The sequence below is a fragment of the Pieris napi genome, chromosome 7, assembly GCF_905475465.1.
Source record: "Pieris napi chromosome 7, ilPieNapi1.2, whole genome shotgun sequence".
Classification (NCBI taxonomy): Eukaryota; Metazoa; Arthropoda; class Insecta; order Lepidoptera; family Pieridae; genus Pieris; species Pieris napi.
Window position 1 is genome coordinate 11,333,573 of NC_062240.1, and position 25,497 is coordinate 11,359,069.

A 25,497-nucleotide genomic window follows, 5' to 3' on the forward strand; every position below is an offset into this window, starting at 1 on the left:
GTATGTTGTAAGTCTAATAAATTCTGAAAATTTATTTTCTGTTATACGTAGGAAGATTCGGGAGAATAAATCAAGCTTCGATTATTTATTTTCTTAATATCATAACCAAAGTTGTGTTGCCATGTGAACGCGAAAACGTGGTGCTACTCCATGGGATTAAATATATTTTAATATTTTTATTTTTAAATAAATATATTTTTTTATACCCATAATAACCCCTAATAACCAATCATCCATGTGATCAGGTAGACCTGTGGCTGGGAAGCGTCAAATCTCCCCATTCCTAAAATGGGCTTTATTAACTAAAACAAAAAATATCCTCATGGTATTTTTAATTCCTTATTTTCCAAATACAATACAAAACTTATTTCTAATACAGAACTTAAACTAAAAGCGCAATGACAGTCTTTTATTTATTTATTTATTTATTTAGTTTAAGCTTATAACATCACACACAGTACTAAAATTACTAATTATTTTACAAAAAATCTCGCATCTAAAATGTGTGACAATTAATGTAAGCATAAGTTTCACACAAAAAAAATTAAATAGAAATAAAAATTACAATTAAAACATATACGATAGTAAAAGCACACAATAAAATAAAATAAAAATTACAGAAATTTGTTGGCACTTAGAGCAGAAAAATCATCATCAAAACAGCGAAATTAGGTTTGAGAAAGGCACTGTAAAAGCACAGTCCGAAAAAATCTCTTAGAAAAGCTTATTTGTTTTCATATTCATCTTCAAGTCGTGCCTCTCAATCTCTCTTCAGTCTTTAGCTCATGTCGTCGTGAGCGTCTTGGTCAGAAAGGAGCGAGTTCAAGCTTTAATATTGAACAAGTCTAATTCAGCCAATTTGTGTTTCAGAAGCACCAGCGTCTCTTACCAACCAACTTGTACGTGATTCTCTACAACTTCAAGTCCCGTCACGCTGATGAGCTGGACTTGAAGGCTGGATATAAGGTCACAGTGATCGACACCTCCGACCCCGATTGGTGGAAGGGCAAATGCCTTGGAAAAGTCGGGTACTTTCCATCCAAGTATTGCACTAAGCTGCAGGCTGGGGAACGACCGCTGCAAGTCACTCACAACTTGCAGGTAAGAGTTTCGACATGATAATAATAACTTATTAGGAACTTTCTACTTCTATCGTCCTGCGTTGTGATGCTCCTGATTTGTTATGGTAGAGAACACCGCTGCTTCCATTTCTGACGGTCTCCAAGCTGGTGAATCAGATACTTGAGTTTCAAGGTTTTGATACTTGGTCGGTCCATGTTATTGGGTTGTGCCTCGGTGGTCTCTTTTCTTTTATTTTTACGGTTATCATGAGGCGGTACTCTATGGATAAATAGTCCTCTTGGTTAAAAAGAATATGATTATGTGTTTGTAGATTAAGTGTTGTCTTTTTTTTTCATTAGACCGAATTGTTATTAAAGCAAATAGTTGCAGAAAATTCTTTATCATATTCACCAGGTTTTATTTAAATTCCCACTCGTACCTTATCTTATAAAGAAACAAAGTACCACAACCACACAATAAAGGGATTTTTCTTTCTTGGATTTAAATATTACATTGAACTTGCTAAAATAATACTAGAAGATACAAGACAATTAAAAAAAAATTCAAATAATACCCCGACATACAGACATTTCGCGTGCTTAAAGATGATGTAGTCGTGTAAAATAGGTACAAGCGGATTAAAAATAATAAGTTCTGTTAAATGTCTGATAAATTATCACGTAAATAAAATAACATTTTATATAATCTAACGACTGGACAAAGCAAAAATGTTCTTAATTTTATCTACTCGACCGTTCTTAACAATGAACTACATAAGATTGGCAAACAACCAAATCCAATTAGAGGATGAAGAAGTTCACTCGTTAAAATTCGTATTGACTGCGGTGTAAAGTATTTGAATAAAAATTATCATGCGGTATGTGTAAAATAAAAAAAGTGAGTTCTACGCCATTTTTTGATAATTAAATTAAAATTAACATTAATTTTTTATTGACACAAGGTAACTTTATATATAATTATACTGTATGTGTGTATGTCACTGAACTCTTCTTAAACGGCTGGACCGAAATTAATTTTTTTTAATTGCGTGCGTTCGGGTGGCGCCATGGGTTTAGATTCACAAATCAGACCGGCAGATTGCGCTGCAGTCGGTAACTAGGTTATTTCTCTAAACAGCAAATAAACAGCTTGTACATATTTATATAAATCTTCTGTGCATGTGTTCGTAATAAAACTCCTAAACGGCTGGACAGATTATGATTAAATTTTTGTGTGTTGTCTTCAAGTGGAGTCGAGAATGATTTACATTATTAGATATCTTTTTTGGATGTAAGACGTGTGTACATGACGTCTATCGGATCCGCAAGTGTAGATATATATGTAGAAACTCGATAAGATAAAGTCCAAGGGAAACACAAAATATTTTATGTTATAGAGGTTTTAAGTTATCAAGGTTCTATGTTTGGTAAAGGTTAATATAGAGGTATGTACATGTTTCTATGTACCATTGCTCCCATTTTTACTTGAATGCATCAGAAGAATGGAATATTAAATATGTAATCATATTTATTCACATTACTTACACTACATAAAAATAAAACAACAACTAAAGGTTTAGTCTACTTAAAAAAATCTGTGATTTTGTTTTGTTTTAAAAAATTCACTGTTTCTAAATCGATTTGATTTTCAATGACAAATAGAGAGGAGAATACATTAACACATTAACTTATGATGCAAGTAAGTCGTTGTCACAAAGCTAACCGCCGCAAAGCTTTGAAGAATTTAGATAAAGCAAACAATAGGTAATGTATTGTTTACGTTAACAATAAATTAGTAAACACGTGCAAGCAATAAATACCGAAACCATTTGTTTTGACACTCTTTCAAAATGACTCCTTCACAAACAATTTTATGTTATAGAGGTTGTGGAAACATTTCTTTTAGTTACTGAGGGCCTATACAGAGATTATTTATTTAAGTTATAGAGGTTGCGTATTTTACGTTATAGAGGTTTTGGGCTCTGATGGGAAGGGAACATAGTATTTTTTGAAGTAACAGAGGTTTTTATGTTAGCGAGGTTTACGTTATCGAGGTTCTACTGTACTACATTATTAAAATATATTATTACGTTATCAAATTAATATTAATAAAAATGTTTCACGCAAATAATTAATAGATTTTTTTCCATAAGTAGTACATAAAATCTTGCATAAGTACACCTCATTCCGATCGTCGAATACTATTTCAGGTGTCTGACGGTGACAATGGCCTGATGCTTCTCCGTGACCAGATCGTGATCCAAGTGGGTGATGAGGTCGACGGCATGGTGATGATCCGTGCTGGTGACAACCGACAGGGAGTGTGCCCTGTTAAGTTTCTACAGGAAGTGTGACGCTTTAAGCTGCCCAGTTTCAGTGTTCTCCGAGTAAGTATTCCTTTGCAATAGTAATTATTTCAGACTAGCGACTTTTTTATGGGGAAATGCGTTGCATAACCTCCATCAGCGCGACTGTCTTGCGGAAGAGGGTTATGTAGGACTAGTTACTCTGCATACCTGATAAAACCCTTCGGTGCCGTCAGAAATCGCCACACGATACAGAGACCTGCAAACTTCCTAAGCATTAAACAAGGGAGTGGGGGAAAAGTTTGCGCTGCGCGGGACACCAACGTCAACTGATTTGCCAATCACGCGATCAACACGTCACTCTCCCACCACTGACCCCCCTCCCAGTTATAACTAAAAATCGCTTCTGCGTAGGCAAAGACATTTGTTCAAGATGTTTGCCGGTATCTGTAACAGCGTGGACTTATCCGCATCACGCCACGCAATCAGCCGTCGAAATCACGGCCCACTAGGGCTAATGATGTGGAATGGACCATGGGACAGCAAGGGCCATACACATCGGTCAATTCACCCTGGTTTGTAGAGGGGGAGATCGGGTACAATGATTGCAAGGATGTTTCCCCACTGAAGCGACAGCGTGCCCAGGATTACACAACGCGTTGGAACGACGCTGGTCTCCTACAATGACCCAAATGGGGTGCGGGATGGCTCTTGTTTATGGCGCATGAGGGCCTCGCAGAATCTCTGGAGGATTTCCGACGTACCGTCTCTGTCGATGTTTATAACTGCTACTCTCACAGTGTAAATGTATTGGCCTCTACTGGGCGTGTACAGGGCGAGGACGTTAGACTAATGACCCGCCCCACCCAAGCGTAACCGTAGCGTAAACTTTAAATATTAATTGTCTTGTTGATTTTTATTCCGTAGATTTAAAATTTGGTGACATTCGCACTAATTTATCTAAATGTAGAAATTTATAGAGGATTTAAAACTCCACGTTACTTAATATTATGTACCAAGATACATTTATTAAATTGTATTTGTATTTACAATTTCCTTAACCTATAAAATTAAAATTTATTGAAAAGAAAATTAAAACAAATTTAAAAAGTTTGGTCCCTGTGGCAGTATACCTTTTAATAAATAAATGAAGGAAAAAGGTATATAAAGTGTGTGTGTTTATCTCCTCATAAATCATTCTAGATATTCATGAAAATCGCAATAAATTAGCAGAAAAACGTGTCGGAGGACTTGGTTTTATATAAAAGTTATATTCTGTCGCTGACTTTTTTGAAGGCATTATCAAGCTCTACAACTTTACTTTAGAATGAATCTCTCATCATTAAGGCAGCGTTCGTAAGAAACGTTTTTCTTCGACCGCTTTTTCAACTATAAATCCGTCTATCATTATAAAGTCTTTTCGTCATTCACGTTAATATAGAAACAGAAGAAACACGTCTATAGTAGTAACAGAATTTTCAAAATCGATTCAGTCGATGCAGGGATTATTTTGTTAATGAGTTGTTTAAAGACACCTTTATGAGTTTCATATTGCCTTTTGATATTAATTTATTTACTAACACATCGTTACTTTAAACATGCATAATATAAAAAAAATTGGTTATAGGGTCAAACAACCCTATTATATAAAAAAAAGTTAAACTGGTCTTTGACACAAAAAGTCGACGACGTATGTCTAGCACAGAAGGCTGATCACCTACTTGCCCTTTAAAATAAACAAATTAACACGAAACAGGTACAGAGATCTGAGGCCTAGACCTAAAAGGTTGTAGCACTTTTATGTCTAGTACTGAAACAATTTATTCCGTTAACCAGGATAAATATAATACTATCATAATGTGTATTCCGTTTTTGGCTTTTGTGTACAGTGTAATTGTTTGGATATTGTTTAGTGAGTAGCTGCTGGAATACCGTTGAGCAAATAAATAAATAAAAATTATATTATTCCCAGCGACGCAGCTCCCTCTCAAACGAATCCCGAACGTACTTGGCACCAAAACCTTCTCGAAGCGCGCCAGTCACACCCTGCGACAGTGACTCAGCGTCGTGGCCATATGTGGACTACGAGCGCAGATCGGAAAAGGAGAGATACGAAGCCTCCGTAGAAGGTGTCTGGTGGTGGAAACGACCTCTCGGCGTTAGGCGTTCCACCTGCCGCTGTAGAGCCTCTTCATCATCGCGACCTCTCATGGCTCCTTGTACGTCAGGTCAGGAATATTATAGATCTGATGAGCGACCGTTGAGCCTTGTCCGGCAGATATATCTGTAAGGGGCCATTGAAAGCTTTTCTTTTATGTTTAAATTTTCTCTTTATGTAACTACAATTGTTTGTTTTATAATATTGTTAATAACGACACATTATTGATTTTTTTTAAGATTACCCTCTTTTAAATGAAGTCTACCCTCATATTATAAAATATTTTTTGCGAACATAAAATAAGTAGTTCTTTCGCGGTTGCTTTCCCAATATATGGCCTATGATTTAAAAAAATAATCCTTCCATGCCTAGAATTTATTTATAAAGTTTCGTATTACGAATTTTATACAGATGCTATTATATACAACATATCATTTAATATAAATTTTATTTAAATATAAAAATATATTTAAGTACTCTGGGTTCAGGGATTAATATTTGCTTACCTATAAAGGATATTTAACAATACGTTTATTACATTATTTATTGTTATACATTCATTGAGAAAATTATTAATGAATCCACCTTTAGGTAATAAGTAGATCTAGAATCGCATAATGCACATTATTATAATTATAATATGTAGATGTACAGAAAAGTACGAATATTTAAATAGTGTTATAGCCATCTTTAGTACCCCCTAGCTCTTAGATTTCTGTATATGATCAAATACGACACCTTAGATCGGCAACAATCAGTACGATGACGTCATTCCTTAAAACGCGGTATCGAAGTGTTTCTGATTCCAAATATAACATCTTGACATCAGCCAATCAATTCGGACTCGAGTTATAAATGTCTTCACTAGGTCCTTTACTTCGTTCTTCACTTACTCCAATGAGCTTCCCAGTTCCCACTCCAAGATGGCCCAAGCGGAGGTCAAGAAAACCGAAAAGCCCATTTCTGGTAGAGTACTCTTCTGTACTCTTGTCAAAACAGCCCGAGCTGAGCTTGAGGCTTTTTTGACAACAGAGCTTTCAAGGGAAAGCTTTTAAAAAAGCCACTGGAATCTTCGGCTTTTATGTTGGAGGGAAACCTTCTTGCCTCCTCTTATCTTCCTATCTGATGACTGTAGATTAATACCATTATTGTCTTTGGTTACTACTAAGTACTAACTCAATGCATAGAAAAACTTTTTTTTTAACATTTATAATTAGAACTAAAAAGGTTTTACATTTCTTAGTGATTTGTCAACAAAAAACTATGACGAATATTGGCGATCGTTGTTTTTAAATGTAAGTAATTCATTTTGTCAAAGTGCATTTATGTTGGCCTAGCATAGATTATAGACTAATTACCTATCCAAGCCTTAAATATAGACTAATTTCAAATATTTTAAAACTCCTAAAATAAATTTTAGTATTAAGATATCCTATGACGGTCACCCCGTAAATATAAAACGATTTACAGAAAATTAAAGCGTACTTCTAGTACAATGTATACTGAAAGTATAACATTTTTTCATTCTTTTTCAATATACATTGATTATTAGTTCATTTGTATACATATGACAGTTTTCGACAGCTTTAACGATCTTCTGTTCGAGCACGGCTCAAGTGTTATACAAAACGGCTTGTTACTATTGACGTGGCAACGTTTAATAAATCGATGTACGCCGGCTGCACGTGCGGAAAAGCCTGACTCACTGTCCCGTTACGCTCATTGTACGCATGCGCCGCATCTATCAATGTTTTGTTATGACGTTGTCACGTTAAACTATCGTCCGTAAACCGACTTTACAGACAACCATTTCTTTATATGAGTTAATATATTCATGATAAGGGTGTTTCACAAATAATACTAATAAGGAATAGACTTTTATCCAGGTTATTTATAACATTAAAAAAATACATGACTTGGGCCTTAAGACAAAAACACTTTTCGACACTTATCATATTTGTATAGCAATCGTCACGTGACAATTTCTTTGACAGATTCACGCCTGTCAGAAAGTGATTTTGTCGCAAGCCCCCATTGTTGTTAAATAGCATTATATGAGAATGGTTCTGATCTAGGGCTTGAGACAAAATCCTTTTGCGACAGGCGTAACCCCCCGTCCATGGAAATCGTCACGTGACTTAAAGTAATTTAGTCTCAAACTTCGATAGAAATTTGAATATTATAAAAATAAAGCAACCATTGAAAAAGAAATTCTTCAACATTGTTGAATTTGGTAATTTTATAAATGCTATCCAAACTTAAAATATAACACAATTTTGCCAAATTTTTATTAATAAAAGATAAATTGTATTAAACCTTTTACTATGTTTATTTAGCGTGTATAAAACCGTCCCCTTTAGGTAAGAACTTATCAAATTTTTAATCACCTTAATGTAGAAAAAATATGAATATAATAGAGGTAGGATAGATAAAATCCCAAATATTATATGTATAACTAATTACATATTTATTGTTACACATGTATGGCAACCCCATGAATGTAGATTAAATCAAGTTATGTTTACTTTGTAATATTATTTTGAAAATTATGTATCTGTAGTAGTAGATAACAGAGTTCAGCGAACTTTTGAAAAAGTAGTCGTATTGAATTTTAGATTTTTAATCTTGAAGTCTTTAACGCCATTTTCTGTAAAAACATTGAAGTCTGTGGCGACATTTTGTGTAATAAAATATTTCATACTGTCTTTTTCAAAAGTTGTGATACTCAAAGTCACATTAGCGTTGATGGGAATAAATCCTAAATTATTAAACAGAACCAAATAAACGTGTAAATTATTTTAGTATAAATGATTAGAGATATATGTGAGTAGATATATGTGATGATATTAATGTTTAATCAGTCACATAGACAATTTATTGTTTGAGACCACAAATTACTTACAATTATAGACATCTAAAACTACACCGCTCTAGTCTGTGGATTATTTGTTTTATAAAACAGAAAAATAATATTTGTTAATTTAAAAAAATGCGTTCTAGATATGAAATTTCGGTGTTTTTTTTAATTTTAACATTCCATTCCAAAACTATTGGTTGGTGTACTAAAAGTCATAACAATTTGGTTTCTTAATATTTTAGTTTAATATAGGCACCTTGTTAAATACCTACATATGTGTATTATGTAATCTTTGTTTTACAAAATTACAAGTATTTAAAAATATCCAATTTGGCGTGTGGCAGATATATTTGATAGTACGTTCTAAGATTGTATTAAACTTAATGTGTTATGTAAAAAATACTGAAGGGCAAATGCTCACTAGGCAATACATTGATGCTCTGGACTGATCATAAATGCAAAAATATTGTAAAATGTCACATTGTTATCATGTAACTGTAAGATTGAAATTATAATTAAGGGTTACATGTTTTAAATGCCAAACAATAAATTTTTAAGACATTGTTTAAGACCGCGGTGGGTCAAGCTGTTTCTGAGCAGTAACAAAAGCACGAGAATTTCGAGAGCAAAAATATCGAAGAGCGCGGTACGAGCGGTTTGTTCAAACAGTGATGGTATCTGATAAGATTCTCGGTGGATTTTAGGATGCTGGAGCATTTGCTATTAAAAAAATTTAGGTAAATGCCGCAATGTGTCTGCCTCATGCCCGGATGGTTTTGGGACACAAGATGTATTTAGTTCCTTAATTTATGTAATAAAACTTCCTATATATAATACAATATTTAAATAAAATAACATTATCACTATTGAGTGATATATTATCCACAATTATTGTCTTTGACTTATTATTATTTATAAAACCTTTAAATTGTGAACACTATAGAGTTTTTATATAAGGCAACATCGAATTTGATTTCAGCTAAGCTGTTGTTATAGTTTCAAGAGATACATTTATTTAGTTTTGTGTTAGTTGTTAGGTTTAAAGTTAAAAGAAATAAATAATTATCTGTCAAAATGTTTCGTTTTATTTGTCTATAGATTTAATATGCATGTCTGTGTAACCGTTGAGATTTAAAGGTGAGATTCGGAACGAGACTAAGTACGGACTTTGACTCCAATAACCAATTAATATCCAATACATTTTTGACGTATAGTAAGATTGTGAGTCTCTGTGAGTCTAAATAATAAATCAATCGCTTTTCCGTACACGTTTATAGTGAGCACTGTTTGCGGCTGATGATTACAATAAGAATAAAGTGTTTTTATTTTTACCAAGACTAAAATGCTCGCACTACGCATGGGATGGCCATGAGCGTGGTATCTCTTAATAATATCACGTGAGCCCGCTTATAAATGTAAAAAATCGTACATTTAAGTCTCTATTTTATCAATCAATTAGCTGCATATCTTAATCAAATTCAAAACACTGCAATGTAAACACTTTTAAATACATTTTTAAATTGAATGCAGCGCCATCTGCCGCAACGCGCTATTACTAACTAGAAAATAAACTAGATGGCAGGTATTATTATAAAATTTACTACATAATCGTGGGTCTTATTCGAAGTTCAAACCATCTAAGGTACAGAATGACATAATTTTTCAATAAATAAAAAATGCTTGTGTACCTAATGCCAAATAAATAAAGTATTTTTATAATTATGTCTATAGACATACTTTCAAATACTAGTTATTGAATTTAGTGTAAACAATTTTCCTTATTAGGCTACTTTATTATAACAGCGACACGGTTCCTGCTCTTGAAATGAAGGAAAAATAATACCAGTGTGGTGATCACTGCACCGCGACTGCCGACCCTACTTTTCACCTCGTAGTGTCGATAACCCTACAGCAGCGTTCGGCCTACCATCACGCCTGCGCGCCGTCACACAGCGGCGGCCATAACCTGTACACATTCCGATGGTTCACAAACGTGTCGCGGAACTCCCATTATAATCTAATGATATATATTCAAGTGTTAGTGCATTACTAGGCAGTATTATTTATATTTTAAATAGTTTTGATTTCCTACAAGTTAAATCCCTTAATAATGTTATAGTGTGAAATAATTTATGACTCCAGTGCCGCCGTCGGATAAGTTTGAAATTCCATAGCGTAGATGGCAGCACTAAAAATATTTGACATACCGCGAATTCCAACCATCGTGGGCTCGGCTCAAATGTCAAACGCGACTATTTCGTCAACAGTATCGTGGCGCGATAGTTGGATTTTATAAAATAACAAACAAATAACAACAGTGTGTTTATCAAATCATGGATTAAAAAATAACTTTGTTTTAAATAAGGTCAACTGACGTCGTACAAGGCGTAACATAATAGTTGCTGTGCTATAACTTACGGAGTTTTGCAAAACGTTTCTTATTGATTTTCGTTCTTCATTGGTGTTGTATTGTTATGAATCTTATGTTATCGACTAAGTCTAGGATTTAAAGTTTACCAAGGAGTCTAGAATACATCAGTGAGCATTAACAGAAAATTGTTTTCGTCGCAGTAAATAAAGATTGAACATTTAACTTCGTTCATCTATTGTTTTGAACGTGGGAAATTTTAAATGTAAGTACTTATTTACTTTATTGTAATATATATTTACTTGTAAGGATGATCTACAATTTAGAGTAAACAGTAACTTGTATTTTACATAGTTTGATAGGACTTTTAAACGTAAATTTTGTATCATGTTTATACATGTATTGAACATTGTCAATTATATTATCAACATAGAGTAGTTCGTGGTTTGCCAAAGTACAATGACTTACGCCAACCTAAATAAAAATCAAATAGCTAGGTATTGTAAGTACGTTGTTACCGGTTTCACGAATGCGGCAAGCAAAAAATTTCGCTGTAGCGAGGGCGTCCATCGAGCATGGCGAAGAATCTCGCGATATCAAGGAATGCGAACGATACAATACTGGAATAACGTTTCCACATGTCGAGATAAGAAGTCGATAAAACGTCCGATTGCCCAATGTGACCCCGTAACGATAGCCCTAACTTAACCGCTAACCACATGGATCAATTTGAATTAGAAATACTGGTAGGGTCTAACTAAGTCTAGTTTTAGGTCCTACCTGTTCAAGAAGTTTTTCTTTTTACTCTAATTAATTGTTTATATATTTAAATTAAACAATAACCGAACTGAATGTGTTATACAAGCTAACGTACGTTAGTATTATCTATGAACTTCTTCGACTCTTTTGTTTAAAAAAAACTCATTATTTCATACTTTTATTGAAGACACGATACAATTTCAAACGTAATAGGACAAATATGGAATTCTATTTGTGTTGAGATCCTTTGAAATAAAAAGCTGGGAAATCAATCCTTACAACGGTTTGCACTCGAAATATTTTAAAAGCAGCTGCACGTACTTAGGTACAAGAGGACGGGGAGCCCTATAAAATTCGAAACATCTGCCAGCACCACGTGCTTGAAGGCCTACTATGAGATATATTACGTTAAATTCAAATGAAATAACAACTTATCTCCTTGTGTTAAGGTCCACTTTTAAGTGTATAAAATGTATTGTTGTTTCGTCCTGCTTCAAAGTGGGTAACCCCACAGGGGTAGCGATTGTATCGTAAACACGCGGCACCCCAAATTGCCCGCATTGTCAGGGGATTACCAACCTTAACACAACGACTTAACGTATATGGATAACATAAACTTTCGAAAATAGAATATTATTTTTAAATGGAATGTCAAGGTTCGCCCACCATGTGGCTTTCTTTTGGTACTTGCCAGTACTGGTGACATAAGTCGTTGTTTTAGATTATGTTCGAAAATGCATTTTACACACTTGGTATGATAACAAAACTATACCGCCTTAACTAAAGTACTTATGTCTCTTTTCGTTGCAGTGTTAACATTCTTTGACAGAAAGAGTCGAAAGAGTTGTAGTTTAAATAGTGGAATTCGACATTAGTTTTTATGAATAAGGGAAGAAATCATTAATACAGAAGCTATATGATCATTATGAGAGAACACGTGTCACTAGACAACATTTCAAACATTTTTAGCCGCTCTGATACAAAAAAAAAACAATTGCCTATCTATTTGATTCTATTAATCTAAAGCGTTCTCAATATTATCGCGGTCGGCATACCACAGATACTAAAGTAATTCTGTGTGAATACAATAAAATAATTTATTACCCGACAGCTTACGCGCGTACAGTCAGGCGAGAAAAATTCTATTGTGGTTAACGTACCAAATTCCACATCAGCGTGACTTACAATCACGGGTCACATTTAACCGACTTCCAAAGAAACGGAGGAGGTTTACGATTCAACGCCATGAAAGCCTATTGTCAAGGGGGGCAGTAGAAGTAGGTACCAGAGGATGGGAAAAGTATGATTTGTATAAAGTGACTACCTAGCTGATCCGGCAAACGTCGTTTTGTTTATCATTTATAATAAAAAATAGGGGTTGATCGTAGAGGGGTGAAAATTAGGGGTTGTATGTATTTTTCAATGCTGTATCATAAAAAAATTGAAATTAAAAATTTTGTCTAAAAAATAAAAAATTAAATTTAGGGTTGGACTACCAACATTTAGGGGGATGAAAAATAGATATTGGCCGATTCTCATAGATACCGGATAAGCACAAAAAATTTCATCAAAATCGGTCAAGCCGTTTCGGAGGAGTATGGCAACGAAAACTGTGACACGAGAATTTTATATATAAGATAAAAGTAAATTGACGAATTATATAAAAAAGGTTTTTTGGATTCCCTAACTACACCTGCCCCCCGCCCTAGCGACGCCCTTGGTTCAAGCATATCCACGTTCTTAAACCGTCAAATGATTCGAATTTACAGAAAATGTGTGCCATAGAAAGATTTTTGAACCAATTATATGACATGAACGAAAATACCTGAAGAAAGAAAAAATGAACACGACAAAAATAAATCTTTATTATTTTGGTGTATTTACGTGTAAGTCTATTGTCTATGCTTTTTTTATTGGAAAAAAGGTAAACTACACGCACTAACACACTACTATAAGATTTGCAAGGCTTGCAAGAATTTCTGGTTGTACTATTTTTATTATTATTTAAATATTACAATGTTTGTCGTCTCATTGATCTAGTGGTACTAGTACCCCTGACTGCGAATCCATGGGTCCCGGGTTCGATCCCCGGCTGAGACGAACATCGATGTGATGAGCATTTGGTGTTGTGCTTAGGTCTTGGGTGTTTAAATATGTATTTATATGTCTATCTATCTATAATATGTATGTATATCCGTTGCCTAGTACCCATAACACAAGCTTCACCAGCTAGGCATGGGACTAGGTCAATTGGTGTGAATTGTCTTTTAAAAAAAATGTGACGTTATTCTTGATAACTTTATTTTCCAACTGTCAAATAGCCTATTAAACGCGGATGAAGCCCTGATTTAGTATGGATAATACGAAGGAATTTTAAGCTTACTGGAGCGGTTCATTTGAGGCATAAATTCCGTGACATTCCGTGTTATCTGGAATTTTTAAAATATGTCAGCTATGCTTGGAATGTCCTTAATCACAAATCAATTGATAATTTACATTACGATAAACGCGAACTAAAATTGTATATTTTATTTCGCGTTGAGCAACTTTGTTTTGGCTAAACTGAAATATTTTCGATGGAATGCGAAATGTACGATCAGCAGATGTTATAGAAATTCCTTTCTTTGATGATTTTTTTTTTACTGTTTTAATGAAATTAAAGGGCAGGCTAGCGTTTTAACGTGTGGATCTCAAACGTCGTGTCTGCTCGGAGTTTTCTTGCGTATTTAACAGGAAAAGCTAAGTCATGATAGGCTGATCACCTATTTGTCTATGTGAGATAATTATCAAATTAAGAAACAGTTGCAAGAAACTCCGCCACTCTTTTTAATCGCCAAGTTTTGGGTCTTACAAATTGTTTGAATTGGAGCAACTTAATCCCAAGGATTAGGATCATTTAAATAGTCGTCAAATTTATAAAAAGTTTTATTGATTAATTTACGTTTAACGAACGATTAATTTATTCAATGATAATTCTCTAATTTCGCTTGGGAGTTTGTTGTAAAAACGAATACAATCTTCTGGAGCCTGGTTGGTCGTCATTATATAGCTTATTAGGTTAACCTTTCATTATTGTTACTATTCCTTGATTTGTCTAAATTATTCTCTAACGTTTCGTATGTCGACTGGTGCTCTGTAATTTTAAATTGCAACCGCGACGTTTTGTATGCATTTGCGATTTAGTTCAATGTTGTAGATTCCACGGGTATAAGTAATATCCATACGAAAAGCGCTAGAATACTTTGCCATAAAAAATTCTATACCATTCACAACTGACGTTTTGAAAGGTTTCAGAATCGTCAATTATTTCGCTGACTGTACCGTAACACATTGAGATTTCTGAACCGCTTACGAATATTTTTAAAATTGTAAAACATTCTGATGATTGGTCACTTTGATAACATTCCTTATTTACTAATTCATAGATATCATTTGTTAATTATGTGTAAACATGTTATTTAATATTTATTTGTTTTTCGGAAATTTTAATGTTTATTTGTGCGCGAGTGCTATCAGAAGAAAACGGGCTGATGTTAACTGATACAGCACTGGACAGCGCCACACTAGGCTGGCCTTCTAGAAATGGTTAGGTTCTGTTCTATACCGTATTGGTTCGGAAGTACTTCGGGTATCAGTATTAAATAATTCTTAAAGCTATATGTGCCACAGTTCTCACCTCGATAGTGTCATAAAAGTCATAAAACAGTACCTCGTAAGAGTTTGTTTTATAGAACAGGTTGCAAACGGGCTGATGATAAGTGATACCCGCCGCCCATGGACACTCAATACCAGAGGGCTTTTAAGAAGTAGTAAGCTGTTTTCTTGAAAGACCCTTAGCCGAATTGGTTCGGAAATACTTCAGTGACAGTTCTAGGAACACCTTAATCTTCTAGCAGTATGCTTAATAACAATTATTAAACCTAGTAAATTCATAAGACACTTCATAAATCTTGGAGCCGTTTTGGCGAACAAAATCCGTGAATTTGTTTATAAAATTTTCCTTTGTTTGTTTTAGACGTAAAAAGCACTTGATATTGTTTTGGACAAAACACAAAATGTCTGTCCACCGTCTAGTCATAAGTTGAGGAATTTCCGCCTCGATATTTGCATTTATGATTTCACGGCAACGTTCATTGCGAGCCAAATATTTTTATACGCAGACATTCCTACACTGGCATGTTTAGCAAGGCCACAGATTTTACTATAGTTCTTCTTTTGGTGCCACTCCATTACTGGAGGTTGGACATCAGTCCTGAAGCGTGTGCTGTGCCAGCAGCAACCCTTCCGCAGTTGCAATACCCTAAACATTACGCAGCCATGATAGCTTTTAATGAACCTAAAAGAAACCTTCAACTAATCATACAAGGCACGCACGTCTTGGTTGAAAAACCTAAGACAATGGTTTGGTCAAAGCACCAAGTCATTGTTTGGAAGCGCGGCATTCAAAATCAAAGCCATGATGATCGCCAACCTTCGAAAGGAGATGGCACTATAAGAAGCAAAAAAAGGAAAAAAGAAGACCGTGGTTCGTGGTTTATCTCCTCAATCGGTACAAAGACATGGGAAATGACATCTTAGAAACCATTAATATGATTGTTCTATAAAATTAAAAAATCAAAGGCGCTACAACCTTTTTAGGTCTAGGCCTCAGATTTCTGTATCTCTTTCTTGATCATTTGTCAATCAAATTGGAAAGTAGGTAACCAGCCTCATGTGCCTGACACACGCCGATGAGTTATTGGGTCTAAGGCAAGCCGGTTTCCTCACGTTTTCCTTCACAGTTCGAGCGAATGTCAAATGCGCACATTGGTGCACAGCCGGGGATCTAACCTACGCCCTCAGGGATGAGAGTCACACGCTGATGCCACTAGGCTCTGATTGTCCTTTACTGCAGATTAAGGAAATTGGTTTTTCTCGCATTCGACACGGGTTTTCATCCTGTCATTGTATCCAAGAGTTCAAGTCTACCCAAAGGCGACAAATCGAAGAGAAATATTTTTATGTTGCAGTTCTATTTTTCAATCTTTACCAAAGACTACAGACTTGCCATATATGAAAATGTCAAATGTGTCTTAAATCACTGAAAACGGTGGCAAAATTCCATTAATAGGGCTTTGAATTGCTTTCGAATTCAACGCATCCTCCAGATTTGGCCCCCTCTTCTTCTGAACTCAGACCTCAAGAGAATCCTCGCTGGACAATTTTGCGCTAATGAAAAAGTACCTAATCGCTGAAACTGAAGCTAATTTTAAGGCTAAAGACAAATCGTACTATTAAAATGCTATCGAAAAATTGTATGACCGCTATAATCGTTGTATCGCTCTCGAAAGCATTCAAAACAAATTGTATTAAAAAAAAGAATTCTATGTTAGTCTTCGAACTTTTCCGCCCAACTTATATTACTTAGTTAATTACTTCTTATAATAGAAGATGTACCTTGCCTTCAACAGATTAGCGCTGATGTAAGTTGGAAAACTGCAGAACACGCAAATCTAGGTCAAACGTTGTATTGAAGCCAATAGAAGCTATGTACTAATGAGGAATTAATTATAAATATATTTACCAATTCCGACATACTTATACGTTTACGTCATCGCAAAAGTATGCACACTATTATTGTTTAGTTATGATTTTGCTGTTAATATGAGGCAAGTAGAGCTTGAAAAAAAATAGGCCAAAAGCACGCAATAGTATATTATGACTACTCGATCGGCGTTTAAAATGTCACGAAACTTGGATCGGGACAGTTTGATGGGCTCTTTCCCAAAAATCGAATCGTGGTTTATACTTTGTGAATGGACAAACGTGAAGCCGATATTAGTTATATAGTAATAAAATTATTTAAAAAAAATCATTGGCGCTACAACCTCTTTAGGTCTTGGCCTCAGATTTCTGAATCTGTTTCAGGATCATTTTAAAAATCTAATAAGCAAGTAGGTGATCAGCCTGACACACGCCATCTACTTTTTGGGACTAATGTCGGTTTCCTCACGATGTTTTCCTTCACCGTTCGAGCAAATGTTAAATGCGCACATATGAAGAAAGTCCATTGGTGCATAGCCGGGGATCAAACCTACGACCTCGGGTATGAGAGTCGCACGCTGAAGCCACTAGACCAACACTGCTCAAAACTTATTTAATAATTATATTTTGAATTTCAGTGAAAATGGAAAAGGTGGAATCTGCGTTGGACGTGTTATCGCGAGCTGCGACGATGGTGCAACCGTGTCCCGCATACCCGGCGAGTGATTCAGACGGCTTCGGTGAGTACTTATTAATCTGTATTCGAAATTTAAAAATTAAACCTAAGCCAGTATATTTAGTGTACTGTATTCGAAATTTAAAAATGAATTCTAAGCCAGTATATTTATTGTACCTACTGTATTTAAAATTTAAACCTTTTATAATTTATTCGAAATTTAAACTAAAATACGTAATTTTTTAGTTTATAAGGAATTTAAAAGGTGTACTGTGGTGTAATGTTCTTTTTCTATACTTTTAGTTTATTTATAATATATTAAAAGCAGTAATGTAAAGTAAAATCAGAGTCGATTATGAATAAAAGAAGTATTTTGAATGCGCTAAATCTTAGGTTCATTGTTAAACATTTTTATTATTAGTAATGTAATTTTTATTTTACCTACAAAATAAATACACACCCTTGAAACAAACTTAAGTACGAACGAAAAATGTTCAGTGATATTAGATTTTCTACAAGTACCCGAAATCTAATGCATATAAACAATTTGAATTAGTCGCCATCAAAGCAGACAAAATGATTACAGTGAATCGGTATGCCGGCTGGGACACTGTCCATATGTTAGATGGCATTTGGCCTTGTGGGCGGGTCGCATTCCTCGCCACTCACAGCTGACTTAGTTGTCTATGCTCTCTTTATAACCGACTTGAAATTAGGAGTAAAACATCGGTATTACCCGTCACCTTGAGCGATTTGAAAAATTTGTCTTAAATATATATATTTATACTAGCTGACCCGGTAAATGTCGGTTTGCCATGTATTTTATTTCTAGGAAACATTTTTTAATTTCAATAAAAATATCTACCTACTATAATAAAAATAGGGGTTGATCGTAGTGGGGTGACAATTAAGGGTTATATGTATTTTTGTATGATATACAATAATAAATAAGAACAAAAACTTTTGACCACACTTAACATTTAGGGGGAAGAAAAATAGATGTTGTCCGATTCTCAGACTTACTGAATATGTAAAAAAATTTCATAAGAATGGGTCAAGCCGTTTCGGAGGATTATGGCAACGGGATTATATATTATATGGAATTCTAGTTGGAAATTAATGCTGCAAGTTAGTTAAAGGTACACTGAAACAGGGACCAAACTTATTTTTTTTATGGCTCTGGCACGATTTGTGCATTAGCCAGTGTCAAGTATAGGTTTTTTTTTATAATTCCTGCTTGTCTTTTTTAGAAATTCGACCGTGTCCTTCATGTACGGTTTAGGCACTCGCCCGGTACCGCACAACCCTCCCAAAGGCCGAGAACAAATTTAAATTTAATTAAAACTTGCCCTCGAACCGGGAATCGAACCCAGTACCCCTCACCTAGCTGCCACTTAATAAGACCGCTAGGCTATGAGGCCCCTAACCAAACTTTAACGTTAATAAAATTGTAAATACTGTATATAAGATTGTAATAAACTCAATAATAAGTACAAAAAAATACCCTTGGCGCGATTTTTACTCTTCATTTTATTTTAAATAATGAACGTAAGGTCATTAAACTTAAACTAACTGCGTAATTATGAGGAGGTTTAAAATTTTGATAGACATATAAAATGTTACAATCGATACGGCTAAATATCTTTCAGGCAGCTAGTTAAACGGCTGTTTAGTTAAAAGGCTAGGTTTGAACGGCTAATTAAGCTAGTTGACTGCGACATATAAATACTTGAATACTAAAGAATGCATAAATAGTCTGTGAACAAAACAAATCTTTTAATCGATATTTTATCACTAAAGTAATTTACGGAGGAATAGAATAACATTCTGTTTAAAATTCTATTCTAGGGAAATAGTTTAGTTTTTCCGTCGTCGCTCAACCGAGTCTTCCTGGGTTTTTATAAGTTAAATAAACAATACTTTGAGTTAAGTATTTATCCATTCTCTTCAAGGTTTTCAGTAACGAGAACTATTTCTGTATGACAAAATCCCATACATTTTTGTCCTACGGTAATCACACTTAGCACTAAGTCTAATGGTGAGATCTATAGTGCGCACTTGGACTTTGCTCAGACTTTACTTACGAAAAACACTAAGCTTAAACTATGATTTAGTATTTATAGACATATTTTAACGGTGAGATTAACCTAAGCTCAAGCTAAGACAGAAATTGATGTTTCATTTCATGCAATACCTTCTTTATTATCCTTTAAAAAAGTAAAGAATGGTTATAGTTAAGTCTGAGCAAAGTCTAAGTGCGCACTATAGATCTCACCCTTAGAGATGTGGTTTAACTCTGCATCTTCTACTGCATTTACTATGAGGAGTTGTTCCCTGCAGCTCCCGAACTGAGCGTTTTTAATGCAGTACCGCGCACCACCCCTATGGAACCAGCTGCCTGTTGAAGTATTTCCGAACCAATTCGACTTAGGGTCCTTCGAGACCGTACCAATTCTTAAAAAGCCGGCAACGCACTCGCGAGCCCTCTGGCATTGAGTGTCTATTGGCAGTGGTATCACTTAACATCACGTGGTCCTGCCCGTTTGCCTATGTCAAATACGTATCGATTGGATTCGTGTGTGCGTGTGTGTTAAACTACACAATAACAAAATAGTCATACATTTTCCGCATACTTTGAAACAAGTTCGAAGATTATCTTCACATTCTAGTACGAATCCGTGTAGGTTAAATGCTTGGAAAATTAAAATACTCCGCATTCCACTGGATAAATTGGACTTTTGCCCCATTATTTGAATAATCCGCTCATATATTGGCCTATTTGGCCTCTTTCTTCCTATTTGTATTATCGCTTCGTTGAAAATAAAATCTTTAAAATTTATTTACTTTATAATCACAATAAATTTTAATGTTTCGGTATTATTCAATTTTGTAATGCAAAAATATTTTAAATTTTCGAATGTTTTTGTCCTATTAATTTTTACTACGAATTAATTCGACCACGGCACGTTTAGGATCTTAATTGTTTACAAACAACGCGTTGATCACATATAATTATGCAACGTGACAGCTGCGCAGGCGCACGCCGATTTACTTTCGTTGGTTTGCGTGCGAGCATGCGCCTGTCGAGAGAAAGCGCTTAGGAATTTGGCCAGCCAACGTGCCACTGAGCCATCCGATAGCAAATGTTGCTGGCAAAAGTTTGTTTAAAACAATTATGAATTTTTGATATAGGTTTAAAAAAATATGTATAATTTAGAGCAGTGTTGGCCTAGTGGCTTCTGCGTGCGACTCTCATACCTGAGGTCGTAGGTTCGATCGCCGGCTGTGCACCAATGGACTTTCTTTCTATGTGCGCATTTAACATTTGCTAGAACGGTGAACAACATCGTGAGGGAACCGACATGAAGACCCAAAAACGGCGTGTGTCAGGCACTGGAGGCTGATCACCTACTTGCCTTTTAGATTTAAAAATGATCATGAAAAAGATTCAGAAATCTGAGGCCTAAAGAGGTTGTAGCGCCACTGATTTAGTTTTTAGTTGGTAGAATGGTTGGGAATAACATTTAACATTTGAAGGTCTTTGTCGAGAGACAAGAGTTTAATCTACCAACTACTCTTTCCCTAAAATATGGCGAGGGGGCCGATACCTGGACATGCGTCTCGTGAACGGGTGCTACTTGTGGTGACTAGTCGTACTTGAATTCGTGTATACGGTGATGTTAGTTATTTCGACCATGTGTTTGTGTGTTGTTCCCACGAGAATGTAAGTGCGTGCTCCTATTTCACCATGCCTCCTGCTGATAGAGGACAAATCTTTGTTTTTAATTTATGTTATTATTATTATTAATTACTTAAGATGTCATGTGGAACATGATGTAATGGTTGCAGCTCCTTAAAAACGTTGCGATAAAAAAGTGGCGGAGAGTTTATTGCCTGTTCTTCTCTTCCGTTCTACGCCCTTGATTTGAGAACTGGCACTAAATGTAAAGTTAGAATCATTTCATATACATTTCTTTTTTTGATGTTCATAAGTGTACATTGTGTTACCTATATGATTATATTATTTTTGACTTTGACTTTGACTACTTCGTACACCAAACGCCTCACCTGTCATGGTTCTCTCTCCATCTATGCCCGTATTGTCCATTCCTCGCATTCATCGTATTATGTTTCCCATTGCCATTTCCATGTTTACATGTTATTTTTGGATCCTTAAAAGTTTTACAATTGATGTCGTTTAACCCTATTTTTAATACTGGGAAACTCCGTAATGCCGACAGAAAAGAATTTGTTCCTTAGATTGGGGTAGATTAAAATATAAAGTTTTTAAATAAAATTGTCTTAGATATCTTTCATTTTTTTTAACAGTTTTTCGAAGATTCGGAACAACTTGCCATCATTTTGATATCTCCTTTCCGACAAAGTTATCCGCGAACACACTTAAAGTATATACAGTCGAAATCAACAAAGATTTTGAACTGTGTTATAATTAAAAATTAATTAAAATTTGGCATTTTCTGTTCAAAATGTTTTAAAAATTCCACTCTATAATTATTAAATTCAGAGAAACATAATATTAATAACGTTATGGTGAATTCTGCGTGCTCTCACATTGAGACGTTACGGTTTCCAAATGTAGGTTGCAAACAACAGTTATGTGTGGAATGCAACGATCGCAATTTGTAACAGCTCAATAATTCAAAATACCTACCGTATATACGCCAAAAATATATAGAAAATACCTGGTCCTGTTTGGTTATGGCTCAAATCAGTTAGGTACCCCCCCCCCCCATGTATCTCGCCGTAACGTTTTTCAGTACCCTATTACAGTATTGTACTCAAGTATAGTAAAACGTTTCGTGACCACCTTGTGTCTCTTTAGTTACTATTATGTGGTGTAAGTCGAAAATAATATTAACAATAACGCGTAATTCTGTCCCCGCCCCGCATCGTAACGTTTTACAAAAGGACCTCCCCCCCCTAAAATCGCGAACTTGAACGCTTCCTAAGCCATTGATAAATCTAAGATTTATGACGAGCACGTGAAGCTTTCGTTCACTCTAGATACTTCTAGATAAAGGTATAGGCGTTATGCTGTATAAATGGCAAATCTCAAAAGCTGTCGAGGTCTAGACAGTTCTATTTATCCTATTGGTCTGCTAATAAAAGACTGATTAGCACGTAATTTAATGTAGGTACAGTTTTTTTTTAAACGGGGGGCAAACAGGCAGCATGCTCCCCTCAAGTTAAGTGATAGCGTCGCCCATGAGAAGGCTGGAGTACTTAATTAGTACGCTCTTTTCTTGAAGGACCCTAAGTCGAATTGTTCCGTAAATACTTCAGTGGGCAGCTGGTTCCACATAGTGGTGGTGCGCGGCATACTGGCGACGTAGTTTTTTTATTTGCCTTAACTATATTTAAATAACACTTTTAAAGAATGGAACAATGTTATAACATATATCGAACATATGTTTCATAAATACGTGAGACAATACGAAATAGTTTAGATAACTGATCTCGCTTGGCTGCCAACGAAATGGAATTCGCTATTAGAAATTCTACTTAGATGACTTCATTGGATTCCAATCAATCGTGCGCAGGATTGCACGCACCATTTTTGTCACTCGATCGCCCGATAATCGAATTTATTAACTTTCGATTCGATTAATTTGACATAACGAGTTTCTAACTTTTTATTTGCACTTTATAAAAGCATTTATATTAGTGTTTCAATATTCTGGTAATCGCTCTCCCAAAGGGCCACAAAAACGACAACTAAAGATTAACATATCATTTGCTTTCGAGATTGGCGAAAAATATAATAATTTGATTTAGAGTAGTTTACCTTAATTATTATCTAATATTAAAAAAAGTTAAAGGAAGTAATTCCATACAAATATATAATATAAAAAATAAAATAGAGATACATATTTCATAATTTCTATATTTCATCATCATCAAAACTGCAGCTTATTTTTTATTTACTTATTTGTTCAGTTAAAATAATCCATTATTATGTTAGTATAAACTTACATATAATAGTATATTATTATTAAAATCCTAAACATAAAACCCATGAAAAAGTATACGTACACTAGTCGATCTGAATCGACAAGTGAGACTAGAACGCACAAAATGCCTCATGATAGGCGAAGACAGGTCTACCACAGTCTTCAAGATGCTGTTCCGATCGCCCCGTACCCGGTTAAACAGAGATCCTGTTTTAATTCTAATAATAGCCCAGAAATCATCTATACGCGCTTTTTTTTTTTAATGACAATTCACACCAATTGACCTAGTCCCATGCTAAGCTGGTGAAGCTTGTGTTATGAGTACTAGGCAACGGATATACATACATATTATAGATAGATAGTCATATAAATACATATTTTAAACACCCAAGACCTAATCACAACACCAAATGCTCATCACATCGATGTTTGTCTCAGCCGGGGATCGAACCCGGGACCCATGGATTCGCAGTCAGGGGTACTAACCACTAGACCAATGAGCCGTCCGACTTGGGCAACATCTAAGAGTTTTTGCCGCGCACCACCACTATGTGGAACCAGCTGCCGACTTAAGTACTTCCGAATTTACTTAGGGTTAGGCAACGCACCAGTGAGCCCTCTGGCATTGAGTGTCCATGTATCACTTAGCATCAAGTGAACCTTCAGCCCGTTTGCTCCTTGTTATATAAAAATTACTAGTGGACCCGACAGACGTTATCCTGCATGATAATTCAAGCAATTGGTAAAGCAAAGTATGAAAGTACCGACTGCAGCGCCATCTGGCGGGATGATTTGTGAATCTAAACCATTCCCAGATCCCCTTGAACACACACAAAAAATTTCATCAAAATCGGTCCAGTCGTTTGAGAGAAGTTCAGTGACATACACACTCACAGAAGAATTATATATATAAAGATATCGCATAATGAAGCAAGTAATTAAAAGTACATCCGCGTTCATTTCACCGTTCATAAAGTTCATTATAATTAGCCAGCCACCATTTATAATTAGTGTTTTTTTAATATTCTGACTAGAGTTTATCTACTAGGTAGTTAACTGCGCCACTGTTTAATCGCCAAGTTTTTTGTTTAAAAATTTGTAAAGCTGCAAGCATTTTAGGGAAATAATAAATAATCATCCAGTGGCACTACAACTAGAGCAGTTTATCCCTCTGCGGGGGCCACACTCCACAGGGGGCAATTTGATTATCAAGGGGGGCTATTCGACAATTTATTTGGAATATGATATCCAGATTTTCATTATATGTTTTGAAAATTTAGTAGCGGTGTTTCGTTAACAAGTTTAGTTTAAGTTTCTTAAGTGAACATTTCAGTTTTTTAATATTTTTTTTATTGATAAAAAGCTTGCTAACGCTCGGCACACATTGGTAAAAACAAACACAAAATACAATTTTTAATGTGACAAGCACTTAAAGGCAAACATGACATACATGTAGAGATCACACAAATAGCAAACCAATTATTAAACAAAAAAAACATTACAAAAAAAAACCAATTACTAATCAAATAAAATTCTAATTACAAAAAACTAAACATAAATCGATTTTATAGTGTTACACAAACAAATATGAATTTTAGAACGGTTAAGGTGGGGCATGGCACAAAAAAAGTTTGAAAAACACTTGTCTAGAGCCAGTAGTAGATGCGCACATAGACAAGTCCATTGGTGCAGCCGGGGATCGAACCTACAGTCACAATGAGAGTTGCACTCTGAAATCCTAGTCAACAGTCCAAACATACTATAAAAATACGTTTTACCTAGCAGTAGTTGTGGTGAAATGGGAGCACGTACCTGCC

General features: G+C 35.1%; 2 protein-coding genes across 11 annotated transcripts in view; both read left to right on the forward strand.

Annotated features, from left to right (window-relative positions):
- LOC125051319 overlaps nucleotides 1-9,457 on the forward strand; it is a 185,084-nt gene extending 175,627 nt beyond the window's left edge. For all 10 annotated transcript variants that reach the window (XM_047651545.1, XM_047651547.1, XM_047651550.1 and 7 more), the window contains 3 exons: nucleotides 871-1,101; nucleotides 3,272-3,448; nucleotides 5,340-9,457. In XM_047651545.1, coding sequence (XP_047507501.1) covers nucleotides 871-1,101; nucleotides 3,272-3,415 — 375 coding nt within the window. In that variant the 3' untranslated portion in view covers nucleotides 3,416-3,448; nucleotides 5,340-9,457. The remainder of the gene's footprint in view (nucleotides 1-870; nucleotides 1,102-3,271; nucleotides 3,449-5,339) is intronic.
- An 897-nt stretch (nucleotides 9,458-10,354) lies between these two features.
- Nucleotides 10,355-25,497, forward strand: part of LOC125051167 — a 34,662-nt gene continuing 19,519 nt past the window's right edge. Inside the window, exons 1-2 of the mRNA XM_047651342.1 lie at nucleotides 10,355-11,015; nucleotides 17,671-17,772. Of these exons, the coding sequence (XP_047507298.1) occupies nucleotides 17,676-17,772 (97 nt within the window). The 5' untranslated portion in view covers nucleotides 10,355-11,015; nucleotides 17,671-17,675. The remainder of the gene's footprint in view (nucleotides 11,016-17,670; nucleotides 17,773-25,497) is intronic.